Source organism: Eurosta solidaginis, chromosome 4 (genome assembly GCF_040869045.1).
Source record: "Eurosta solidaginis isolate ZX-2024a chromosome 4, ASM4086904v1, whole genome shotgun sequence".
Classification (NCBI taxonomy): domain Eukaryota; kingdom Metazoa; phylum Arthropoda; class Insecta; order Diptera; family Tephritidae; genus Eurosta; species Eurosta solidaginis.
In genome coordinates this window covers 243,755,156-243,780,514 of record NC_090322.1, presented here as the reverse complement: position 1 = coordinate 243,780,514, position 25,359 = coordinate 243,755,156, and the positions used below count along the sequence as shown (strand labels likewise).

General features: G+C 38.9%; 1 protein-coding gene across 12 annotated transcripts in view; it reads right to left on the bottom strand.

The window, feature by feature from the left end:
- Positions 1–25,359, bottom strand: part of Nt5b (5' nucleotidase B) — a 171,366-nt gene that overhangs the window by 2,622 nt on the left and 143,385 nt on the right. For all 12 annotated transcript variants that reach the window (XM_067785351.1, XM_067785352.1, XM_067785350.1 and 9 more), the window contains 4 exons: positions 6,915–6,988; positions 5,089–5,302; positions 4,871–5,017; positions 39–159 (listed from right to left, as the gene is read on the bottom strand). In XM_067785351.1, the coding sequence (XP_067641452.1) occupies positions 39–159; positions 4,871–5,017; positions 5,089–5,302; positions 6,915–6,988 (556 nt within the window). The remainder of the gene's footprint in view (positions 1–38; positions 160–4,870; positions 5,018–5,088; positions 5,303–6,914; positions 6,989–25,359) is intronic.

The window sequence follows — 25,359 nt, the reverse complement described above, 5'->3', positions numbered from 1 at the left end:
GAGGTTAGGAGATATGAGTTTTAGAGCTAAGAACTTACCTCGATTGTTTTCTGTTTAAGATTGCCTTTTATGTGTACATAATCAATAGCACGTCGTACGTCTTGGAATATGGATCTGAAAGACATGAAGAGTTCACCAGCCTTGACACCTGTTTTTTCACTGAAAGACAAAAGAATCTTGAATGAGCTTACATCATTAGAAAGGCAGAGAGGGAGGCAAGGAGAGAGAGAAAGAGTTGTAGAGGGGGAGAGAAAGTGAGAGGGATAGAAAGGGAAAGAAATAGCGAGCGAGAGAAGAAGAGTGAAATAGGAAAAGAGAGAGAGATATGGGGAGTGGGTGTGATAAGGAAAAAAAAGCGGAGGTGGGGAAGAGACAGGAGAGAATGTGAGTGGATGGAGCGGGAGATAGAAAGGGAGGGAGAGAGATAGAGAAAGTAGAAGACAGTTAGATGTAGAGGGACAGACACTGAGAGAGAGCAAAAGGGGAGACAGAAGGAGAAGGAGAGAATGAGATAGAGCTGGTGGTCTGTTCGAAATACTATAAAACATTTAAACCCACTGTCGGGGCTATCCGGATGACATTCTCATAACAGCGGATGGGAAATTAAATACAAATCGTTTCATTAAGTATGAATAAAGAGTGGTGTGCGAGGTATGACTAAGCATCTACTCAAATACTAGGACATATTTCTTTCCACCCTCACAGAAAAGATAATAATCGCTTTGGATATGGTACATTTCGGAACTGTGACCATATTAAAGCTCTTATGAGGTACTTCTGACTCTGGACATGTCCATAGGAGTCATGTACACAACACCACATCTAAAATTATCAAAGCAATAATGGCGTGTATATAGCCAACTAATTTCTTCATCTTACATGCAACAACCCAGTATACAACATTGGAAACTGGACAGAAAGATTTCGCATCTCGACACCTTGCATCAGATGGTGTCAGCCTAGCGCTGGCTTACCTGATAGGGGGCTTACATGCCTAAACGCGAACTGTGAGGAGCCAGAGGAGTCCCAAGACCACTACAGACATGCACCTCCGGTCTATAAGCTCCACTGAGGTTACAGGACGGATATCGTGGTCTTCGAGTAGGTGCTTTGCCATCAACCAAGTTGCCTTCATCCAAAATAGGGGTCTGCATTCCATAGCACAATTATGCTCTCATTGCGTATGCGAAAGTGCATGAAACATAATTTTTGTTTCGATGGGCAACCGCTTCAAAATGAAGTAATCATCTCGGTAAATAGTTGTGGTCTTGTCCGCACTTACAGGCGTCTGAGTCCAATGTGTACAGTGAAAACGATTCTGGGGGAAAACTCGGCACTGAAAAGTAGGTCTTATTTTTAATTATACGAATAATCCCCAACTTGGGTGTGGATAATCTTTCTTTAGGCGTTGATAAGGATGGACGACATTGCAGAGAAAATGAAAAGCAAGGCTATTAAAGCCAGCTAGGCCAAGGAAAGGCTTCTCTTTATCGACAAATCACTTCCTGATCTTGAGGCCGGCGAACAATAGAACCAGGTAGCAATGTGGCAGCAATGGGACGCCGTTAACGTCGTGAAAATCCGAAATTAGAGTAGGAGATAGTAAATATAGCATGGTCCCGGAACTGAAGACACCACCTCCGCTGCCTCCCAACATTCTTCAGGCGTTCATGGCTCAGAAAGTACTATGAATGAACTTAGAAATGGCGTTCTATTATTCGGATATGACGGCCTATGTCGGTTGTTGTTGTTGTTGTAGCGATAAGGTTGTTCCCCGAAGGCTTTGGGGAGTGTTATCGGTGTGATGGTCCTTTGTCGGATACAGATCCGGTACGCTCCGGTAGCACAACACCATTAAGGTGCTGGCCCGACCATCTCGGGAACGATTTATATGGCCACATTAAACATTCAGGCCATCCCTCCCTCCCCACCCCCAAGTTCCATGAGGAGCTTGGGGTCGCCAGAGCCTCGTCTGTTAGTGAAACGGGATTCGCCGCGGATAGGTGAGGTTGACAATTGGGTTTGGAGAAGCTGTATATTGCGCTGGCAACCTGAAGAGTTGCGCTACACAGCCCCTTGAATCTGGTATTTTAGTCGCCTCTTACGACAGGCATACCTACCGCGGGTATATTCTGACCCCCTAAACCGCTGGGGGAGCCTATGTCGGTCGACTGGTCTGTCGATAGACAATGAGAGAACAGAACCGAAATAGAAGACGGTCATCTCCTTCGTCAGTCGGTACTGTCTCCAATATTTCTTCAGGCTGCGATGGACAGGTGCCCCTATTGGTCGGATATGAAATCGCAAACGACTTAGGGACACGATCCCAATTTCGGACTATGTTGGCTAAATTTTGGGCCGGACAGAGATCGTAAGTTTGAAGACGGAGTAGACAGGAAATCTGGAAATGTCTCAATTAGAATTGAAGATATCAGGTCCACTCACAATAACAGCGGTGGGAGCTTGGCTGCTGACGACTTTACGAGGAAGGCCACTAAACCTAGGTGAACCAGGTAAGAGGAAAACTTGGACCCACTTCAATTAGGACCGAACTAGGTTCCTTAATAATATTAATCATCTCCCCCTAGGAAATTTTGAGTCACATTACACGGTCCTTTCATTTACCTGTACCTATAAAGAAAGAAAGTCGCTTCCTAATTCCAGTACTATAACATGGAACAGCCGACATAGGATGGTTTCTTGGTTTTGTAAGGGGCTATTACCTAAACTAATCTTATTCGAGTACTTTGCATCTTGATATTATCTGGAGAAGGATAAAACGCTTTAACCGACCAACGGTCCCTAGCCTAATTATAGTTATTGTGAAGTTAAATTGGCAAAGAGAATAAATTCAAAGCTGTCTAAACGGAATTCTATCCGTTTCCTACGCTAAAAAATTGAACTCCTTAGTCGATATTGAAGGATTTAATGTTATCCGCGCACTTTTAGATTTCAATTAGGAAAAAATGCTAATGAGCTTAAGCATTTGCTTTAACAGTGTAAAAAGTGTGAAGATTGCCAGCCTGGCTGGGCAAATCGCCATATTTCCACGCGCTTAACATCTGACTTAGCAACTATGCAAGTTGACGGAAATAAGTGTTTGTCACCTTTTGTGCAGAGAAGCTTTTCAAGAGTTTTTCACGTTTGGCGGATATTTTTATGCTAATTGAAATGTTAAATATTAGGGTAAAAAAAAAAAATTATGGACAGAAACAGCATAGTCTGCTGAATGAGAGAAGGTCAGTGGCAATGCTTGTACCTGGGCCACTCCCTTTTACAGCTACAACGGCTAAGGAAATTATGCTCATCATTCTCCCATGTCCTTCCTATATAGCAAAACTCTCGGGACCGTCCTTGAAAACTTACCCCAACTAGATTTTACTACTTCGATCTTCTCCATACACAAGAATCTCCCTATTAGAATAACATAGAGACAGTAATCGGAAGATATCTCTAATCTGCATTTGGAGTTCACGGTCGTTTTCACGGATAGCTCCAAACTTAATGAAAATATCGACAAGACTTTCTACCCAGAAGACCTTTGCTCCTCCTTAAGCCAAAAGGGAGGCTGCTCAATGGCTACTACATATAATTCACGTCCGTTTCTCTGACTGTGAGGCAGCGATCAAGGGTGGAGGGCTCCTTCTCCTCCATTTGAAGGTAGCAACATTCTGCAGACAGTCTTTAAACGAACTGACACTTCGGTGCCCAACATAGGTGATGTGGATCCCAGTTCAGCGTGGTATAACTAGGAGCTGCGCTGCTGATGAACGAGCGAGGAAGGCCAGGGAAGAGAAAAGTCAAACCAGTTGAGTAATATCGGTTTTACTATTGCCCCATGCAAGTAAAGCTAATGTCCAAAAAAATTTGGTCATGCAAAAATGCGAACTAAACGAAAGGACAACGGGTGGGCCATTGCTCAAATTTTCAGCTACAATGAGAAGTGTTTACCCAATCTAGGAGGTGGTGATATATATAAAGCTTCCTCTTAGTGCGTCTCACTTCAGGACTTTCCACTGCAGGGGAGATTTGAGTATAATACTTGGACTCCTTCGTCCCAGGACATACATTAACCCAATGTAACTCTGAGTCTAGTCGATGGTAATTTTATTCTTGTCCGAGTGGGCACTTGGGAATCCGATGTATCGGGTGATAGGGAGTGCGGAATTGAGAACCCAGGGTAAGAAATCACTCGGTTGACATGTTTTTGTTGTAACCACAAACAGAACTTTCGAAGGCTACGCTATAGATATAGACAGAAGTTTGGCGGATATGACTCAAGCACTCTCTGGTACTAGCGCCTTCAAGTATTAGCCCAACTGCCTGGGGATAGATTTTGTTTCCTGCGAGCCTTAAAACGTCTCGGTAGAGTTAAGTCACCTCTTACGACAGTCATGCTTTACTCGCGGATATTCTACGCTCAACATCCTTCTAGCCAGGTCTTGATACCAAATCCACATATTTTTGATTAAATTAATAGTATGATTATGTGCCTCCTTTTAAGGTTCAGATTCCTGTGAAACAAGCGCAAATAATCACTTGCGAAAGTTATCCAGAGAATTTTTTACAGAGCAGATCCCGTCTTCAGGTCATCTTCTGATTAATCGGACACGGAAGATGGCACAAAGTCGAAACCAAATTTAATAGTTAAGGATAGGAATATCAACAGCATCATAGATGAGAGCCATGCCGAAGGCAGGATCCCAAAGTAGCAGTGGATATCTAGCGGAGGTTGATGACCTGATAGCTGTTTGTATATAGATTGTTTTTCCTGCCGGTGGCATAACGAATAAGATCCTTTTAACTGAGCTGCTCTACAATAATAGTTAAAAAAATGCAGTTTTCTTTAAAACAGTCTATCCAAACTCACCTTATATACTCTGAGCTGTTGGTAAAGAAATCCACCAGACAAGCCAGCAAATACGTTTCCGGTAAATTGAATAATGTATTCAAGACATAAACGCGTTTCTCATCCAACTTTAAAAATTTGTTTGGATACAATTCGTACACTTGATGACTAAAAAAGGAATACAGAAAATTTAAAAAACAAAAATCAGATTGGTTTAGAGTTCAATTTTATATACGCACTGCTTAAGAAATTCGAAGCCACGCACGCAGACCAATATATTGCCATAAGCATCCACTTTCAGGAGATTTCCGTAGAGTGTATCGAACCAAAGACCACGCACTGGAAATGAGGGATCATATTCAAATTGTAAAATCTCTTTGGGATAGCCATCATTAACGAGACACTCCTTGGCCAAATCGAAGCCCAGTTGTTCGTATTGTGGCGATTTGTATTCTAGAAATAAAATGAGTAATAAGAGAGGAATTAAATATTAGTGTTTTATTTATTGTATGTATGTATTAGATAGGATTTGTACCTAATTACACTATTTCACACTGTCACAATATTGAGCATTTGTACGGTTTTTTCATATAAAGTTATCCGATTCCCTGAAGAAGACGTGAAAGCATTAAAAACACTTAGAAGGGAAAATGAAAACTTAACTTTTTTCTTTTGGTATCTCTTATTGTCTCTTAAGCTTTTGTAGCGGATTTCACAAATCCTTGATTATTCTGGCCTACTATTATCGTTCGAATCGCTGTACTGTCCAATAAAGAACTGTAATATTCAGTACAGCAAAATTATCTCTATTGACAACTCCACTGAAAAGTACTTCACGCGACAAAATCAAATTGACTTATTGTTCCTCAACTTGCGCTGAGAGTATAAACGTCTCAGTTACCTCATCCGCCTAATTCTCCTAGTGTTTTGTTGAATTTTCACGAACAGCCTTCTTAAACAGCTGCTTATTTATCTCTCATATCTGTATCTGATATTCAAGTTTTTCTTCTAGTTACATGCATGTATGTGTGTGAGTAATGTCATCTTCGCCCTTAGCTGTTGAGTATATATACATATCGAACACTAACTACAAAAGAGTCACAACTTAAAATTTTTCAAAATCGGTTTTATTCCATAAACCAATTCACAGTACACATCTCTAACTACCCCTTAAATTTCGTTTCTTTAACTGGAAAATTACCGTTATGCCAGTTTTGGTGTTGATTGCATCGCTTGCGCTTTATCAATATAGGAGTACTATTTTTAGTTGTGTCAATTTGCTTAAGAACAAGTGAACAGTTTTTTTACGAATAAAGTGTATTATTTTAAATTATGACTATCTTGTTGCAAAAAACTTTTAACTTTGTTGTGTATTAATTAAAATTGTGTCTTTTTATACGTAAAGAGTGAGTAAAGTTGCTTGTATTATTGTGAAATGTGCCGTTTTTGATGAAATAATTGTGAATGTACGAGTAGTAAGTTTTCTTAGAAATAGTCATAATTCAAAATTGCTATATATTTTGTCCGTAAACAAATAATTACAATAAAATTTCGTAAATTCATTTTATAATGAAGGTATCCTTTTTTGTAAAACTGGATTTCAGTATAACATTACAGACGTTTTCACATAAACCGTTTTTCTTCTCTCCTGAACATTTACATTTTTTTCAAGTTGTGACTCTTTTGCAGTTAGTGTGCGATATGTATGTGAAAAATTGCCTTCGGTCTTAGCTTTGCTGTTTACATGGATTTGTATTTTGCTGCACGATTTGCTATTGTTGAGCATTTATTTACCATCAGCATATTGATTTATCGAAATGCTAATATTTGCCACACTACGTTTTTCATTCAGACTCAGATTTAGTTTTAATCACCATTCCTAGATACATATGACAATATCACGCCTAGATCCTGGTCAAGCGTAGTTCAAATGCGTTTTGCGCATAAATTTTTTCTCTGTATTTTTGACGGACTCAACTTAGTATAAGAACTATTTTCTTTGCCAGTGTTTCACGATGTTATTTGTGGACCAATGTTATAAAAAAATTATCACATTTACACTTACCCGCCAAAGTGTAGTCCATATCGAAGCCATAGAATTTGATGTTCTCCAAATGCAATGATCTGTTGACAAAAATTCTGCAAAAAAGAGAGGGAAAGGGAGAAATAAGTATTGTTGGCTATTATTAAAACAATGAATGCAACCATAAAAAATATTAATTAATTTGTGCGCTTTTTTTTGCAGTTATTTAGCAGACGCACTTTCCTGATAAATGACCTACATAATTAACACAAAAGGGGCTAATAATGTGCCTATACTTGTGAGCAAAAAAATAGAAGCAAAAATTATTTACTAATTTTATCATTAACTTTCTTCTTCTATATATGTATATAAAAAGAAGTGTACATTTTGATTGTCACTCCATAACTCGAGACGGGTAGAAAGATTGCCATGAAATTTTTAGGATAACTTAATAGGAACCCGGAGGGTGTTTGTGAAAAGTTTTTTTTCCGGGAAGTGGACCAGGGACCCGATTTATTCTAAACTGTCGTATATATGGCTCGATTTGCCTGAAATTTGGTATGTAGGTAGCGTTATATCTAGAATAAAATGTCGGAAAATTTTTCTTCCGGGAAGTGGACCAGGATACATTGGTGACTAGGGTCTCGCGAAATAGGACAAAAAGTGGACCCGGGCGCCTTTAGAATGTGTTTATACAATATGGATATCAAATGAAAGCTGTTGAGTGCTTTAGTACAGGGTAGTTTTCATACCTATTGGTGACTAGGGTCTCGAGATATAGGCCAAAACGTGGACCCGGGCACCCCTAGAATGTGCGTGTATTTTGGATATGAAATGAAAGCTGTTGCTGAGAGCTTTTAAGTAATTTTCATTGTGATATTCGATTTAGTCGCATCAACCTGGCAAAACTGATAAATATACATGCGAAGCCGAAATAAAGACATGAATTAATAATACCTACATACCTATTTACATACGTCCTATTCGATTTGCCTGAATTTGGTATATAAATTTGCCTATATTAGTATTTCCGATGCTTTTTTCCGGGAAGTAGACCAGAGACGGACTGGGACTGAGACTGAGACTCGGAGTGGGACTGGAACTGAGACTCGGAATGGGACTGGAACAAAATACATACCACCCTCTAGGACTGGCAATAAGATATGAAGAAGAATGAGAAAAACTTGAGAGAAGAGAAAAGAGAGAAGGAGACTGAGAAAGAGATAGAATGAGTCGAAGATAGATGAAGCGAAAAATACGGAGGGAGGAAGTGAATACAAAGATTAGGAAAAAGTGTACAGGGGCGAGGGAGAGTTAGACGGAAAAAGCTTATTAAAATGTATGCAGATATACAAATTTATGGCAGAACAACGTTTGCCGGGTCTGCTAGTATATTTATATTAGAAAAAAATTTAATAATTTGTATAACACAAACAAAAAAATATATATATTTCCAACGCAATTCAAAAAACGTTATCGAAAATACAAAAAAAATTTTCAAAAGCTTGACGAAAATTTCAAAGTTAATGCTTCGAACCAAGGTGAACTCGGTACTCTTCAGCTGTTATCCCATCAGCTGATTGCTTCTCCTTGATATTATCCATACAACGCCTTGGTACAACATGTCAGGTAATTGAAATCAATGCTAATTTACTTTTGACCTGACATTCTTTTGCACGGCGAATTGAGTTGAATTCGCCTTGCCATCATCTTTTAAAGATTCGCCTTGGAACTTTTAGAAACATTTCGAACTTCAAGTTTTGTAATCCAATCCGATCAAATCAGAACTTTAATGAGTTGTATAAATTTATATATAAATTTATATTTTGATATTCCAATGAATTTTGGTTAACCTAAGTGCATTTTTGAACATTTTTCAAATTCGAACTAATAAATTTTTTTTCGGAAGCTTGATTTATTTATTAGTCTACAAACTTAACAATTAATCAGACTAAATATAATTACGGATTTATTGTACAGAAGCATACAAAGTGAACGAAATTTATACTATAAAATATATATGTCTGTAAATTATTAAATGACTTGTCGGGATGGACTGTGATGCCGAGCAACGGGAATTAATTGTTAGTGCTGTCGGAATGGACGTGATTTCGGCAAGCTGATTTATATTTATAACACATTAATGCGTTGTCTGGGAGGTTAAAAAGGACGCGGTTCCAAGCAACCCATCCAAGCAACGGGAATGATTATTAGTGCTGTCAGAATGGACTTAATTTCGAGCAGCTGATGCGTATTTATCACACAATAATTAGGGCTGCGTTGTCTGGGAGGTTGGAAAGGACATGACTCCAAGCCACCCACCTAAATAATCGCGTATTTAAGAAAGTCAGTAGATATTTCTTTATTACGAGGAATGAGTCGTACGTATCAAGGTCTTTTACAGTGCTTATTGAAATCACTACACAGACAACGAAGAGGTTCGTGCATTTCGAAAATCAATCTGCATGTGCTTATTGTGAAGTGGTTGAAAATATCTAAATGGTCTAAAGGGAACATTAAATAAAATTTGATCAAGCAGAAACGGGCTATCTAACATCCCTCTAAAAAATTTTACTAAAAATAATAATAACGTAGAAAGCTGAATAAGTTTTAAACTGTAGGAGTAGGGAGGAAGAATACTTGAGGGATCCCACGGCTAGTCTCTTAGTGCAAAAAGCAGAAATTGCTTTTGAACCGATTTAAACACATAATTTAACACATTTTATATGATAAATAATGTAGAGCACTCTTCCCTAAATATTTTGTCAAATGCAAATTTTGTTAGACTACAAATAATAATTCTATTTAATCAAAATTTTCAAAAAAATTCGAAAATTTAATTGAAGTTTTTGAAAGAGTTCAAAAAAATTTCAATATTTGTACTTAGACATTTTAGAAACTTTTCAAAATTACAGTTTTATTTTCCGATCGCCTTAAGTTGACTTTTCAATAGATTTGAAAATTTTCGAAATCGAACTGGGGCTGTATCGTTTTATACGATCGAAATAGCTCTGAAATGGTAGATCAGATTAAGGAAATATGTGAAATAGTCGCTAATAATACTCATTAGATCCATAACTTATTATCACTTTTAGGACTAGTTTGATAGATTGATAACTATAGTTTTACTGAAATTGCTTTCGATACGTGATCATTTAATACGACACGAGCACTGATTTTTGCAACTTTTTTCGGAAGGGTCTTTTAGATTTCCTCATAAAAAAACTAATTTAAATGGTAGACAACTTTGAACGCCCTTCTCAAAAAAGTGTAGAGGATTAGTATAAATTTTTTTTGCCAAAATTTTCTTTTCTACAAATTTCAAATCTCATAAAATTTCTGAAAATACGAAGTTTAAATTTTAATATATCTCGTAGAGCTTCTTCAAAACCTCTTCATTTTTTAGTTTTTTTGAAAATGTTTTTGAAATCCGCTCACCTTGTTTACGTGAGATCTTTGATTTAAGTTTTTTCTAAAATTCACGAAAATATATAAATTGAAGATAATCTAAAGCATTTGGGTAATTCCAAAGAGTGTCGTATTCCTGAAAACTTGGGATTTGAGTTGTTTCCATGGTTTCCGAAAAAACGCTCAAGGAGATCTGAAACTTTAAAATTTATACTTTGAAGTACTATAAACTTTTCAAACTTACAGTTTTGTAGTCCAATCACTTTCATTTATAAATATATATTTGAAAATTTAACAAATTCGAATAAATTTTTGAAATCTTTTTTAGAAATGTAATATATTTAAATAACAATAATAAAATATAATATTTTACACATCTTTTTGATGATAATCTAGAACACCTTTACAAAAAAAAAACAACAATCAACAGTCAGTGAAAATTTGTTGGGACTTTAACTTGGCCCAAATTGATTTTACTAAAAACTGCAGAGGATTACAAAAAAGTTTTCGAAAAATTTCGAAAATTCAATTCCAATTTTTTTCTTCGGATCGTTAGAATCCTTTCGAACCTGTAATTTTATATGCCAATCAATTTAGTTTAACAAAGTATAATAAATAAAGTATGATAGTTTTCAAAAATTGAACTACGTTTTGATAATTTTTTTGGGTTTGAAAATTTTTTTATTATGAAAAAAGAAGTTCTCAAAGAGAATGCGTGTTTTTAAAAACTTTTAAACTGTATTTTATATGACTAAATTTATTTCATTACAATACGGCATACTCAAAAAATGTAAAAAATTTTTGAGTACACAATTTTAATTTTTTGGGAAAATTTTCAGAAGTATTGGGAATGGGCTTACCTCATTTTCGACACTTATTTCATTCAAATTTGTCTCTTATTAAAACAAAATAAATAAATAAAAAATAAAATATTTCTAGTAAAACATGTTTAAAGTTTTTGCTGCTATTTTTCTGTTCACAGGTGTGTAAATATGTCAAACTTTCCAAAACGAAGCCTTCCATAATTAATTAATATTTGCAAAAATTATTTTGGGACAATATGCAATGTGTTGCTTCAGCCGAGAGATTAATGAGCATATGTTGAGAACAAAAAAAAAAAAGCAAAAACAATTACTTGGGCACATAAACAAAATTGCTAGATATATTCATGGGACAACAAAATACGACGCACAATTAAGAATAAAGTCAACATCAAACACAACTGCTCCCCAAACTCATAAATTACTCTTTTTTGAGCTCAATGAGGCATTGTTTTGTTGTAAGAAGGGGATATTTAGTGATGCGATTGAAATCACAGTGATGCTCTTACCGTCAATTTCAATGCAGCTGGCAATCATAGTTAAATCTTTGTATGTTGATGTTCATTTATGATTACACCATCAAGGTCACCTACGCCAAGTTTCACAAAACTGCTACCAAAGATGAGCTACAACTATTTGCACAGCGAATAACGCGAGAGCGTATGATGAATTCACCGAACTTTAGTCATTCCCCACCTACATGCGCATTCACTGTTTGTAATCTAAATTTTTAACTGCAAATGTGAGGGGTTATCTGTGCTTGGCTACTGACGATTTAAGAAAAAGTACATCAAGGAGTAATATGTTAAGATTAGTTAAATGATGAGCTTCCAAGAAGATGAATCGGCAATACAGAAGATTGCAATCTACATATCATTCTATCAGCTTAGTAACTGTAAGTGATAGTTCTGTTTGACAACAGATCGTTTATTGACACTCTCAAATTGCCTTTCTACACTAGGATAATAGCAGATCTAATTCGAATAAAGACTCATAGATTAGCTCAGAAAGGGCATATCATTCTCTTTGAAAGGCGGTGTCATAATTTTCTAAAAATCTATGCTTAAATGGCAATCTTGGCGCCTCTCTGACGAAAGCGCTCAGGGAGGTCAATTCACGTTCTATGAAGTGATGAAGTGAAAAAAAAAAAAAAAATGCATGCCCTAGACTGCTTAACCTCTCTACGCACTCAAGGACTGTTGATGATTTAGTCTCAACTGAATAAAGTGCCTTGAGCGCAACCTGACTGTCGCTGAGTATAGCGATTCCCTCGTTTGTATATCCCCGCTGTAAAAAACGAAAACTTCGGCATGGAAGATGATCGGACATTTTCCGATTGGTAGGGATATTTTGGCTCGGGTCGAAGATCTCCGCTCCAATGCCCTCCGGTGTCTTCGAGCCATCGGTGTACCATATTATAGTGTGTTCCTGGTGAAGCGCTTCAATTCTGGAGGTGTCCAATGTACACTTGTTCCCCAGCTCTATTTTCTCTCTCAAACTTAATTAGCTTCCTCGTCTCATCACTGGGAAGTTGGATGAGTGTAATCTGCTCCTCCAGCTTCTCCATGTTCCGTGACTGTATCACTTTGCCTCTTCCGCATGCCTCTTTAGCTATGTTCACTAAAGTACTCCTGGCTGACTGCTCAATTATTATGTGTAGAGGCGTTAAATTAAGCAGCACCTCTATTGCCGCCGTGGGCCATGTTCGCATAGCTCCCGTAATGCAAACACATGCCAAGCGTTGAAGCTTCGTGAGTGACTTTTGTATGGTCACCATGGTTGTCCTTGATGCCCACGCAATTGCTTCATACACTATGATAAGTCTCACTATAGTAGTGTACATCCATCTTAGGATCTTTGGGCTGCATACCCAGGATCTTCCTGCAATACGTCTGCACACCAATGGCTGTCTTGTTAGGTTTAATACTTAGCTCCACCTCAGTACACCATTCTTTCGTTACCCTCAATGCCCTTTGAATTATGTCGCAAAGGGTGCTTTTAAATCTGTTTCTTACAATTATAACAATATCATCCGCGTAACCCTGACATCGGATTCCGTTCTCTGAGAGCCTCTGTTGAAGTTCATTTACTACCAGCTTCACAGCAGGGGTGACAGGACGCCCTCTTGTGGGCATCCCTTCGTTGTCTTGATCTTTACTGTACTGTCCCCACTCAAGGGTTCGGCAATCCTCGTATGCAGTAGGGCCTTTATCCACATACGGACTGGACGTTGTATCCCAAAAAAGTCTCGAAATGACAACGACGCGATTCTAGACTGATCCATAGAACCACACAGAACTGATTCCTGAAGTGTACCCAAATGATCCCGAAATAGTATCGAGAAAGTTCCGAAATGACCCTGGCGGGCTCCCGGATGGACCCCAAACACCATCCGGGAAAGATCCCTTAATTATCCCGAAATGTCCGGAAATTACCCAGACGTGATCCCGAAAACCATCCAGAAATGATCCACGAAGGGTCCCAAAATGATCCTGAAATGACCCCGACGGGATCCCAGAATGGTCCCAAAATGATCCTGAAACAGTCCCTAAAAGGTTCGAAATGACCCTGACCGGATCCCGAAAATCATCAAAAAATTATGCCAGAAGAGTCCCAAAATGATCCCGAAATAGTCCCGAAATGACCCTGAACAGATCCCGAAAACCCTCCAGAAATGATGCCAGAAGGGTTCCCAAATGATCCCGAATTAGCCCAAAAATGTTCAGAAATTACCCTGAGGGGATCCCGGACGGATCCTGAAAACTATCCAGAAAATGATGCCTGAAGGATACCGAGAATGGCCCGAAATAACTCCGACGTGATCCCAGATGGATCCCGAAAACCATCGGAAATTATGCCTGAAGGATACCGAGAATGTCACGAAATAACCCCGACGGAACCCCAAATGGATCCCGAAAACCATCCAAAAATGATCGCGGAGGAATCCCCAAATAACCTTGACATAGTCCCGAAAAAGTCCCAAAATAACCCCGACGGGATCCCGGACGGATCCGGAAAACCATCTAGACGGGATAAAAAGTATCCTATGTCCGTCTTCTGGTTCTAAGCTACCTCTCACACCAATTTTCAGCCAAATCGGTTCATCCGTTCTTGAGTTATAGTGTAACTAACACCACTTTCTTTTATACATATAGATTTTTCACGGGCAAATTCAACGGGAAAAAATATTCGTTAAATGAAAAAAAATTTGACAATAAATATCACTTTTTTTCAAACTGAATCGCATATCAGATGAAATGGTGAAAAATGCTTTCACTTCACAACTTCATAGAACGTGAATTGACCCCCAGCTCTTTAAAGTACCTACGCGTTTCGTGACGAAGAGAGTCACAACGTGATTTGTGATTTCTGCTCATGACTGAGACTGAAAAGCGATATCAGTTCGCAATTCCGCAATAAAAATAGCTGCGGTAATAAGTGCCAACGAATGTGTGATTTTTGCTGATATCCACTGCTTGATGCAGTTGTAGGCTGCTATTTACTACTAGAAGTCACAGTCACAGTTTACTGCGACATATACCGCTACTTAATCGCCGCACAAATTACATGCTCATTGGTTCACACTACAGCCGCTAATTGTGCCTGTGACGAAAGTTTCGATTGGGTCTGTGGACACAGTCAAACAATCACGGTGATTTAATTTACTGTGATTTCCAGTGGCAGTAATAAAAGCATCAATATCAATCAACCACACGATTAGTCAAGAACAGTGAATGTAACCATGCATGCGGAATGGACTAATTAATATGCTTTATGATCTTCTTGATGCCATCAACATGTGCACCGATAGCACTAATGAGAGGAGGGTGGGACATCTTCTCAGCGGATCTAATAATACAGATGGATATGTACGTATTTAGAATGAAAACATTAGCGTAAAGAGATTTGAGGTCTATGTCTTACATAAAGCCTTCCACTTATGCATCGATAGCATAAAGTCGTCCATTAAGTGGTGTTGACCTCTCAATGAGATCAGGAATATTAAAAGTAGCAGTAACCGCCACAAAAGTGAAGTGTACAGCTCCGTCTGACCACTACTGGGTTATCTCCTGGGGAGAATCGAGGAATATGAGAATAGCGCAACATACTTTCCAGGGACCAACAGGGTTTACTGCGAAGTCTTCAGATCTTTATGACCATGCTTGGACAGGAAAGGCACCAGCTTCCTTCTCAAATTGAACAAATACGCGATGAGGGCACTTACGGGTGTCCTCACAGGTCATTGAACTATCGCACCAATGCTCCGACGGTGGCGAATACCAACAAGCTCCCTCTGCAGAAACTGTCAGGATGAGGAAGAGAAGTCGATCTACCATTTTCTCTGCCATTGTACGGGGCTTCAAAGAAGAAGGCTCAGATTTCTGGGCGCACGGTTCTTCGACAGCCTGGTAGAGGTTGGGAAGGTGGACGTATCGCTTCTTCTTGGGTTCATCAGGGAAAGAAAGTGGTTCGTTGAGGACCACTAGGAGGTAAAGAGGTTAAACGAATGTGTCGCCACCACCAAAGGCCCACTGAATTAAAACCGCTCACGAACGGCTTTACGTGTATTGGCGCAGTAAAAACACAAGGAAAAGCTAGACGTCGAAAAGCTTCAATCACAACAGACTGCCAATGATTTCGCAACTCGACTCTCACACCTGCTCTCTGAGGGCACAACTCATCCTGAAGGAATACAGGAGCAGTGGGAGCATATCTCCAAAGCACTTCATACTGCCGCCGAGGAAAAAATTGGTTACCGGCGGCCACGAAAAAACAACTGGTATGATGAAGAAGCCGCAGGGCTACGTTAAAAGCGAGCGCGACAAGAGGAGTGTGTGAACGCTATCGTGAGTTGAAAAGGGAAGCGAGACGCCTTTTCAGGAAGAAAAAAGCAGAAGCAGAAAGGCGTGAGTGCGAGGAGCTTGAGCTGCTAGCCACCAGGAATAACGCCCGAAAATTCTACCAAAAAATACGGCGACAGACGGAAGGTTTTAAGACCGGGGCAAACTCCTGTAGGAATGAAAACGGCGACCTTGTAACTGATGTCCAGAGAGTGCTTAGATTATGGAGGGAACACTTCTCTGCTCTCCTAAATGGAGGCAGCAATTCACCGCGCAGAGATGAAGAACCCGATCCCGCAATCGATGATGATGGAATATATGTCCCCCCGCCCGATTATGACGAAGTTAGAATAGCAATAACCAGATTGAAAAACAACAAGGCCGTGGGCGCTGATGGATTGCCTGCGGAGCTATTCAAGTTCGGCGGCGAGGAGTTGGTAAGGCGCATGCAGCAGCTTCTTAGCAAAATATGGGCGGACGAAAGCATGCCCGACGGTTGGAATCTAAGTGTTCTTTGCCCAGTCCACAAGAAGGGGGATACTGCAAAATGCACCAACTATCGTGGAATCAGCCTTCTTAATATCGCATATAAGGTCCTTTCAAGTGTATTGTGCGAAAGATTGAAGCCCACCGTGAACCGGCTGATTGGACCTTATCAGTGCGGCTTCAGACCTGGTAAATCTACCATCGACCAGATTTTCACAATGCGCCAAATCTTGGAAAAACCCGTGAAAAGAGAATCGACACACATGACCTCTTCGTCGACTTTAAAGCCGCCTTCGACAGCACGAAAAGGAGCTGCCTATATGCCGCTATGTCTGAATTTGGTTTCCCGCAAAACTTATACGGCTGTACAATATGACGTTGAGCAACACCATCAGCTCAGTCAGAATTGGGAAGGACCTCTCCGAGCCGTTCGAAACTAAACGAGGTTTCAGACAGGGTGACCCCCTATCGTGCGATTTCTTTAATTTGATGCTGGATAAAATTATACTAGCTGCAGAACTTAACCGCACTGGAACAATATACTATAAAAGCGTGCAATTACTGGCATATGCTGATGACATTGATATCATCGGCCTAAACACCCGCGCTCTTAGTTCTGCTTACTCCAAGCTGGAAAAAGAAGCGGTAAAGATGGGTTTGATGGTGAATGAGGACAAAACGAAGTACCTGCTGTCATCGAGCAAAGAGTCAGCGCATATGCGCCTTGGCAACCACGCTACTGTTGGCAGCCATAATTTCGAAATAGTAAAAGACTTCGTTTATTTGGGAACCAGCATCAACACTAGCAACAACATCAGCACTGAAATCCAGCGAAGAATCAATCTTGCCAATAAATGCTACTTTGGACTAGGTAGGCAATTGAAAAGTAAAGTCCTCTCTCGGCGAACGAAAATCATACTCTACAAGTCACTTATCGTACCCGTCCTGCTATATGGGGCAGAAGCATGGACCATGACAACAGCAGATGAAGCGGCTTTGGGAGTGTTCGAGAGAAAAGTTCTTCGAAAGATTTATGGACCTCTACGCGTTGGCGATGGCGAGTACCGAAGAAGATTTAATGATGAGCTGTACGAGCTATACGCAGACATCAACATAGTCCAGCGAATTAAAACGCAGCGGCTGCGCTGGCTAGGCCATGTTATGCGAATGAAAGATGATGCTCCGGCCAAGAAAGTGTTTCTATCGGAACGCGCCTATGGAATCAGAGGTAGAGGGCGGCCCCCACTCCGTTGGAAGGACCAGGTGGAAAACGATTTAAACTCCCTTGGTGTGACCAATTGGCGCCGGTTGGCGGAGCGAAGGAGCGACTGGCGCGCCTTGTTGGACGGCCATAACCGTTTAGACGGTTAAGCGCCAATTAAGTAAGTAAGTAAGTAATTGTGTCCGGCTAAAAATTGTATGAGGTACTAGTCGACCTCAATCATGGGTTCAGTTCGGGAATAAGTTTCCTGTATAATTTTGACCCTAAACAAATAAAATAATATCATCCTTATTTAGGCTACGTAGGAAATTGTGCAACAGACACTATAACCGATTGGATGGACGTCAACTCTTATGACTACCTAGCACCAAATTTCCTACTCAGTTCAGAGTAACTTAGAAATGACCCGCTTGCGGAGATAACTGGCATATGTTTAGCTTCCTAGTTTTTGAAAAAGCATACTATCGCTAACCTCATACACATTTACTTTACTACACAGTCATTCCATCTAATTTGTGCATACGCATGATAAATATTTCATAGTCCCTTCGAGTCCCATTTTACTTCGGCTTCATTACATGTGACATTTCATTTATATGTAAATCAGAAAAAAAAAAGCACAATGCACAAAGAATTAACGCATTTCTCAGCAGTAAACACACGATATCTATTCCCTTTTCATATATCCTTAAATATGAATAAGAAAAAACTTTAATTCAGGGCACTCTCAAATGCTTTTTGGCATCATCGGGATCTCCAAATTTAAATGTGATTGCTGCCAAAAAGTTTAATGCTTCACAACTTTACTTACTACAGAATCAATATTTGGCATATGGCCAGCAGCAAATCAGTAAAAGGCTCTAACAAGAAGCTGGAGAAATTAAATGGGAAAAGGTGCGGTGGCGGTAACGTTGTTGGTGACGGCGGTGACACTTCAACTAAACGGCAATTGAAGTGGATTTCTTTTTTTGGATGGTGCCGACAAGTTATTTAAGGTTCTATCTTGCTTATTCTTGTTTATTTGGTAGGCATTATGTGATTGATAATTTAATTGGACTGGGTGTGTGTACTTTTTGGATCGAGCTCAGTGCGCAGGGTATTCAAAGGTAGGATAGAAAAAACGTGCTGCGGAAGTTGAACAATTTAAGTTATGCTAGATTGAGTACTTCCTTCCCCGGTTGAGGAAGCTTGGTGGAACAGCATGAATGTCAGTTTCGATACAATAACAACGAGATATAGCTACTTTGAAAATTGTTGCATATCATTCATACAGTTTCGAATAAGACCGATTAGTCCTCCAGAGATCCAACAGAGGCGTAACTGAGATACTTTAGTTTTTAAAGATGTTTTGTAGGCTAGTATGATCTTGTATGTTTGGGTGCAAATACAAATTCATTTCACCTTAGGCCCGAGGTTTCGATGAATATTTTCTGTTTCGTTCTGGCAAAAGATGAACAATGAAATATGAAGTAACGCGATGATGTGAACTCAACATTATCCGTTCATATGGAGCAGTAAGAGTTTTCTAGTATAATAAGACGTACCGCGTGACCAATCAGCATTTAAAGATGAGCCTTTCGAAAGAGCGCCTTTTTTACATCTGGTGATAATTATCTCGCTACCCTACAAGAGATAGTGCCTATACATTGTTTATTTAGCTGAACCCAGGCCAATTTCAAGAAACGAAACGAAGATAAGCTTGCCTCCGCCAACCATGTGAAAGCCCTTTTCAAAGTGGGTTTGGTCAAAGGCTGAGATGTGCTCAGTCAATCGAGTGAATATACAGTAAATTAATGTAGTGATTTCGAACCCACGCACACAGCTGGACTCCCAAGCCAGAACGCCCACGACCCTAAGTTCAGTAGAGAGAGAGCGATAGAGTGATGAAGTAAGAGCGTAGCTTGTCGTAGGTAATTTCGCCGAGATAGTTGCGATCCAAGAACGGTGCACATAGGTAGATTTTCAAGTTTTAGGCGGCCAAAAATATTTTATTGCCTATATCTTCTTAAAACTGTTTAATAAATGAAAAATTATAATAATTTGTGTAATTAACCGATTATATTAAAAAAATTGATGTTACACTGTGTAACACTAAAAAAGAAGCTGCGCAGTGAGGCTATATTTCTTGTTGTACAGCTAGAAGTGTAATAACTTAGTTCTGTCTTTATCTAGGGTAGTTCTGTCTTTATCTAGGGTAAATTTTAAAATGGTTTTATGAAAAATTATAATAATTTGTGTAACTACACTGTGTAACACTAAAAAATACCTGCGCAGTGAGTTATTTTTCATGTTGTACAGCAACAAGGGTGTATCTAACCCTCTATCTAACCCCCTATCTGCAAGTATCTGCATCTAAATGTAATGCAGTTGGCAAGCTAGTTGTGTCAAGTACCATGTTCAAAACGAATTTTCACTTGGACGGACTTGGAAACATAACAAAACGGGTTTTGAACACCAAAATCAAAAAACAAAAAAATGTTTGTTTAACATCCTAAATAAGATATGTTCTTTATCAATTTATAACTTTTAAAAATCACAAATACCACTAATAATGGTGGTATTTACCTGAAATATCAGAATCCATCACAATTACTCACTTCAATTGTCTTAAAACTTAAAATATTCACGTTAAAACATGCGATTTCACATAGGTTAAAAAAACCATAACACACGTTTCAGAAATAGCTAAATTCCGATTACTTGACAGCTAACGTCAGGTATGCGAAGGGGTAGAATTATTGTTCCCCTGTCTATTCTTAAGCTGTGGGAGTGCTTTTTTTTGTAATTGTGGCAACTTTCAGAAATTCAATTATGGCCGCCTAAATGTCTAAAATCTACCTATGTGCGGTGGTGGCTAACCACAGAGAGAGATAGAGTACTAGACACGGTGGCTTTCGCCAGAGGGCAATGACGGTGTTATTGGTAATGGCCACGCTCGAAGAAAAAGCTTTAACAACCAAAGAGTTATGAAGTCCGTATTAGTAACGCCGACGATGGAGAGTTTATAAACGACGGCGACTAAAAATTCGCAAACACGGAAGGAAGGCGACAAGTGGTTGTATCAAAAGAATTCCGAGAGACCCAGCCGAGTACTCTAATATGCTAGTTACGGGGCATACCAGATCGATAACACTTTGGTGAGTCTATCGCAACAACACCAACAATCACATCATCACTTCAGCTCTTAAGATTGGGATTGTCCGTTAAGTTGGATTATCCCTTAATCCCTTAAAAAGTTCGACAGGTGGCCTTGCATAAGGTAGTAGCCGGCCGGAGCTTGCATACCCGCGTCTTATCTGCTCAGAGAAGACGGTCAAAATTGTTTGGAGTTTCATTGACCCCAGCTTATTTGTAGGAAAGCGGGATTCCTTTTAACTATAGAAAAGAAAAAACTACATGTTTGTGGCTTGGATGATACCACTACGGATCGAAGCAGACCCATAATCACGTGCTGACTCACAGAGTAGACATAATACATCATAGCTGATGAAAATAGCGAAACTCTATTAAAAACGGTTAGCCACAAAGTTTTGAGAGATAACAAACTTTATACAAACCGAAGGATCCCTATAAGAGAGCCGCAATGTGAAAATCAAGATATTAGAAGATAACTTATTTAATAATTTGGGAAAAATTTAAACAACGGGACATCACGATGGACAAGGCGACAGGTGTTTCGATTATACCTTGTAAATCACTTCAAACCCATTCTCCCGGGAGTGGGATTTGAACCCGCACTCCTACGATGGTTGAAGTGTTACAAACGCATTCAGCCACGCCATACCACGCATAACTTTACCACGTGATACCACACGAAGAATGGACTATGAATAAAGAAAATATGCAAAGAAGGCAATTGGGATAAGGTTTACAACAACTAAGGCATGACGTGGCTGAATGCGTTTGTAACACTTCAACCATCTTAGGAGTGCGGGTTCAAATCCCACTCCCGGGAGAAACGGCTTTGAAGAGATTTACAAGGTATAATCGAAACAGCTGTCGCCTTGTCCGTCCTGATGTCACGTTGTTTAAATTTTTCCCAAATTATTAAATAAATTATAAATTAAAAAATTGCTTCAAATAAACGTTTTCATACATTTAAAGAAATAAGGGTAATCCCCACTTAAAAACTCATACAAATTAGAAGATAACCTCAAAGGGATCAAATCGTATAGGTACTTCAAGACTTGCTCTGCTGGTTGGAGAAGGACATGGCCGACCACAAAGCTTCCGTTCAACGCAGCAAAATACCAATAGTTGGGTAGTGTAATCCTTTCAAGGGATAGCCAGCGCAATTTTTAACCTTTTCAATTCCGCCTACCTGTGCCGAATCCTGCTTATTTAACATAGGCGAGGCTCTGGTGGCCCTAGATTTCTCACGGAAGGATAGGGTTGGACGACCAAGAAGGTTTAACGAGAGCTATCATCTCCTCATTGCTACAAGAAGAGGAAAACGCAGAAAATCAATCAAACAAGAAAAACTTTATCGACCGACATCAAAAAAACATCATCTAAGCTAAACAAACTTCTAGTTTTGAAAATTTCACATGTTTAGCATTGTGTCATAACGACTAGAGAATTTCAATTTACAACATAATGCGCGAATTTCGAAGAACAAATTCACCGTGATTTCTTAGTCGCATTGATTTCTATTCTCAATCGCAGTTCGCTCCATCTTAGCGTGCTCCGCCAACCCCGAAGATCCTGGGTTCACGTCCTAGGAAAAGCAGCATAAAAAGTTTAGAAACAAGTTTTTTTTTAATTAGAAGAAAGTTTTCTAATCCTGGTAGCCCTCGGCAGTGATTTGGCAAGGACTCCGAGTTTAAGCTCAGTGAAGAGCTTGACCTAAAACCTCTTCGGAGGTTATCGCACCTTGCATTTAGTTATGTTTTAAGCGAAAAACATATGAATTGTTCTGCTATCAAATGCTAGATGTCGCATTAATCCAAATATGTGTGGCAAAATGCTCACTACGTGTCATTAGAAATATGCGTGAATTTTTAAAAAATATCAAATCATTTTTATTACAGCAGTCACACGACGACATCAAAACTTTGCTGAACCCTGCCACTTAGTAATTTAAAATCAACATTGTTATTTTCTATTGTTTATACATTTTTTTTTGCATTTGGTACTTTAACTTCCACTTAGGCTATAACTTATTAACTATTTTCACCCCAAACACATTTGTATATATTCATTAATTTATTTTGAGATGGCATTCAAAACATTAGATAACTTTACAGAATGCCTTACTTTTCTTTCAATTTCAATATATTAATTTAAGTGTCAATATGTCATATATGTAAACATGTATAAAATATTGTGATTTGAAAGAAAATGAATAAATCTACTCTAATCTAATCTAATATTTTCTGCATGACGGCAACCCGTTTTGGGCTAATGACAGATTCTTGAACGCAACGAACGACGCGCAACACTTTTCAGCAAGAACATCTCAATTTTTAACTAAATTTCATTTATTAGTTGTAAGAGTATTATTTATGTAATAAATTTACGTTGGATCAATAAACGTATAATCTGACGTGACTACAGTAGTATCAAGACAATCAAGTACACTACATATGTAGCTGTGTGTGCAGCCATGTAATCGCAGCACAAATCACGGGCCCATTGGTTTAAACTATCGCAGCTAAGTGTTCCAGTAACGAGAGGTGTGATTGTGTTTGTGTTTGTCATTATTAGCATGTTACTGCTTACTCAAAACTTGGCAACACTTAACTGGACTTCAGGGCCCATTACTGATACTTAGCATAGACTTGACTTGACTTGGCGTAAACTTGACAACTTAGCCACGATTATACTCCACTTAGCGCATACAATCTGGCATCATAATCACCTGTTTTCCAGCTGTCATTTTATTGTGAAATATTTGCTACAAAAAGTGGTGGTTTTTAAACGAAATTAATTTTGAGTACTACAATTAATTTATGGGTGTAAAAATTGTTTAAAAAAATCAGTAAAATTCAATTTGTATGACAAAATGTCAAAATGAAATGGAAACAAACAAATGGCATCTCAAAATGTAAACGTCACTTAGAACTTACATAGAAAGTCAAAATTCAACAGACTTCTAAGTCAAGTTAAGTGTTGCTAAGTTTTGAGTAATCAGTTACATGCAATGTTCATTGAACAGAACTGTAAGTGACAGTTCTCAAGTCAAGTCAAGTCTACGCTAAGTATGATTAACGGGCCCTTTAGAAGTCTGTTGAATTTTGACTTTCTATGTAAGTTGCGGCCACCGTGGTGTGATGGTAGCGTGCTGCGCCTACCACACCGTATGCCCTGGGTTCACACCCCGGGCAAAGCAACATCAAAATTTTAGAAATAAGGTTTTTCAATTAGAAGACAATTTTTCTAAGCGGGGTCGCCCCTCGGCAGTGTTTGGCAAGCGCTCCGGGTGGGGTGTATTTCTGCCATGAAAAGCTCTCAGTGAAAACAAATCTGCCTTGCAGATGCCGGTCGAAGTCGGCATAAAACATGTAGGTCCCGTCCGGCCAATTTGTAGGGAAAATCAAGAGGAGCACGACGCAAATTGAAAGAGAAGCTCGGCCTTAGATCTCTTCGGAGGTTATCGCGCCTTACATTAATTTTTATACTCAGATGAGCAGAGCTCACAGAGTATATTAAGTTTGATTGGATAACGGTTGGTTGTACAGGTATAAAGGAATCGAGATATAGACTTCCATATATCAAAATCATCAGGATCGAAAAAAAATTTGATTGAGCCATGTCCGTCCGTCCGTCCGTTAACACGACAACTTGAGTAAATTTTGACGTATCTTGATGAAATTTGGTATGTAGGTTCCTGAGCACTCATCTCAGATCGCTATTTAAAATGAACGATATCGGACTATAACCACGCCCACTTTTTCGATATCGAAAATTTCGAAAAACGAAAAAGCGCGATAATTCATTACCAAAGACAGATAAAGCGATGAAGCTTGGTAGGTGAGTTGAACTGATAACGCACAATAGAAAATTAGTAAAATTTTGGACAATGGGCGTGGCACCGCCCACTTTTAAAAGAAGGTAATTTAGAAGTTTTGCCAGCTGTAATTTGGCAGTCGTTGAAGATATCATGATGAAATTTGGCAGGAACGTTACTCCTATTACTATATGTACGCTTAATAAAAATTAGCAAAATCGGAGAAGGACCACGCCCAATTTAAAAAGAAAATTTTTTTAAAGTAAAATTTTAACAAAAAAATTAAAATCTTTACAGTATATAAGTAAATTATGTCAACATTCAAATCCAGTAATGCTATGGTGCAACAAAATACAAAAATAAAAGAAATTTTCAAAATGGGCGTGGCTCCACCCTTTTTCATTTAATTTGTCTAGGATACTTTTAATGCCATAAGTCGAACAAAAATTTACCAATCCTTTTGAAATTTTTTAGGGGCGTAGATTTTATGACTGTAATTATTTTCTGTGAAAATGGGCGAAATCGGTTGAAGCCACGCCCAGTTTTTATACACAGTCGTCCGTCTGTCCTTCCGCATGGCCGTTAACACGATAACTTGAGCAAAAATCGACATATCTTTACTAAACTTAGTCCACGTACTTACCTGAACTCACTTTATCTTGGTATAAAAAATGAACGAAATCCGACTATGACCACGCCCAATTTTTCGACATCGAAAATTACAAAAAATGCCATAATTCCATACCAAATACGAAAAAAG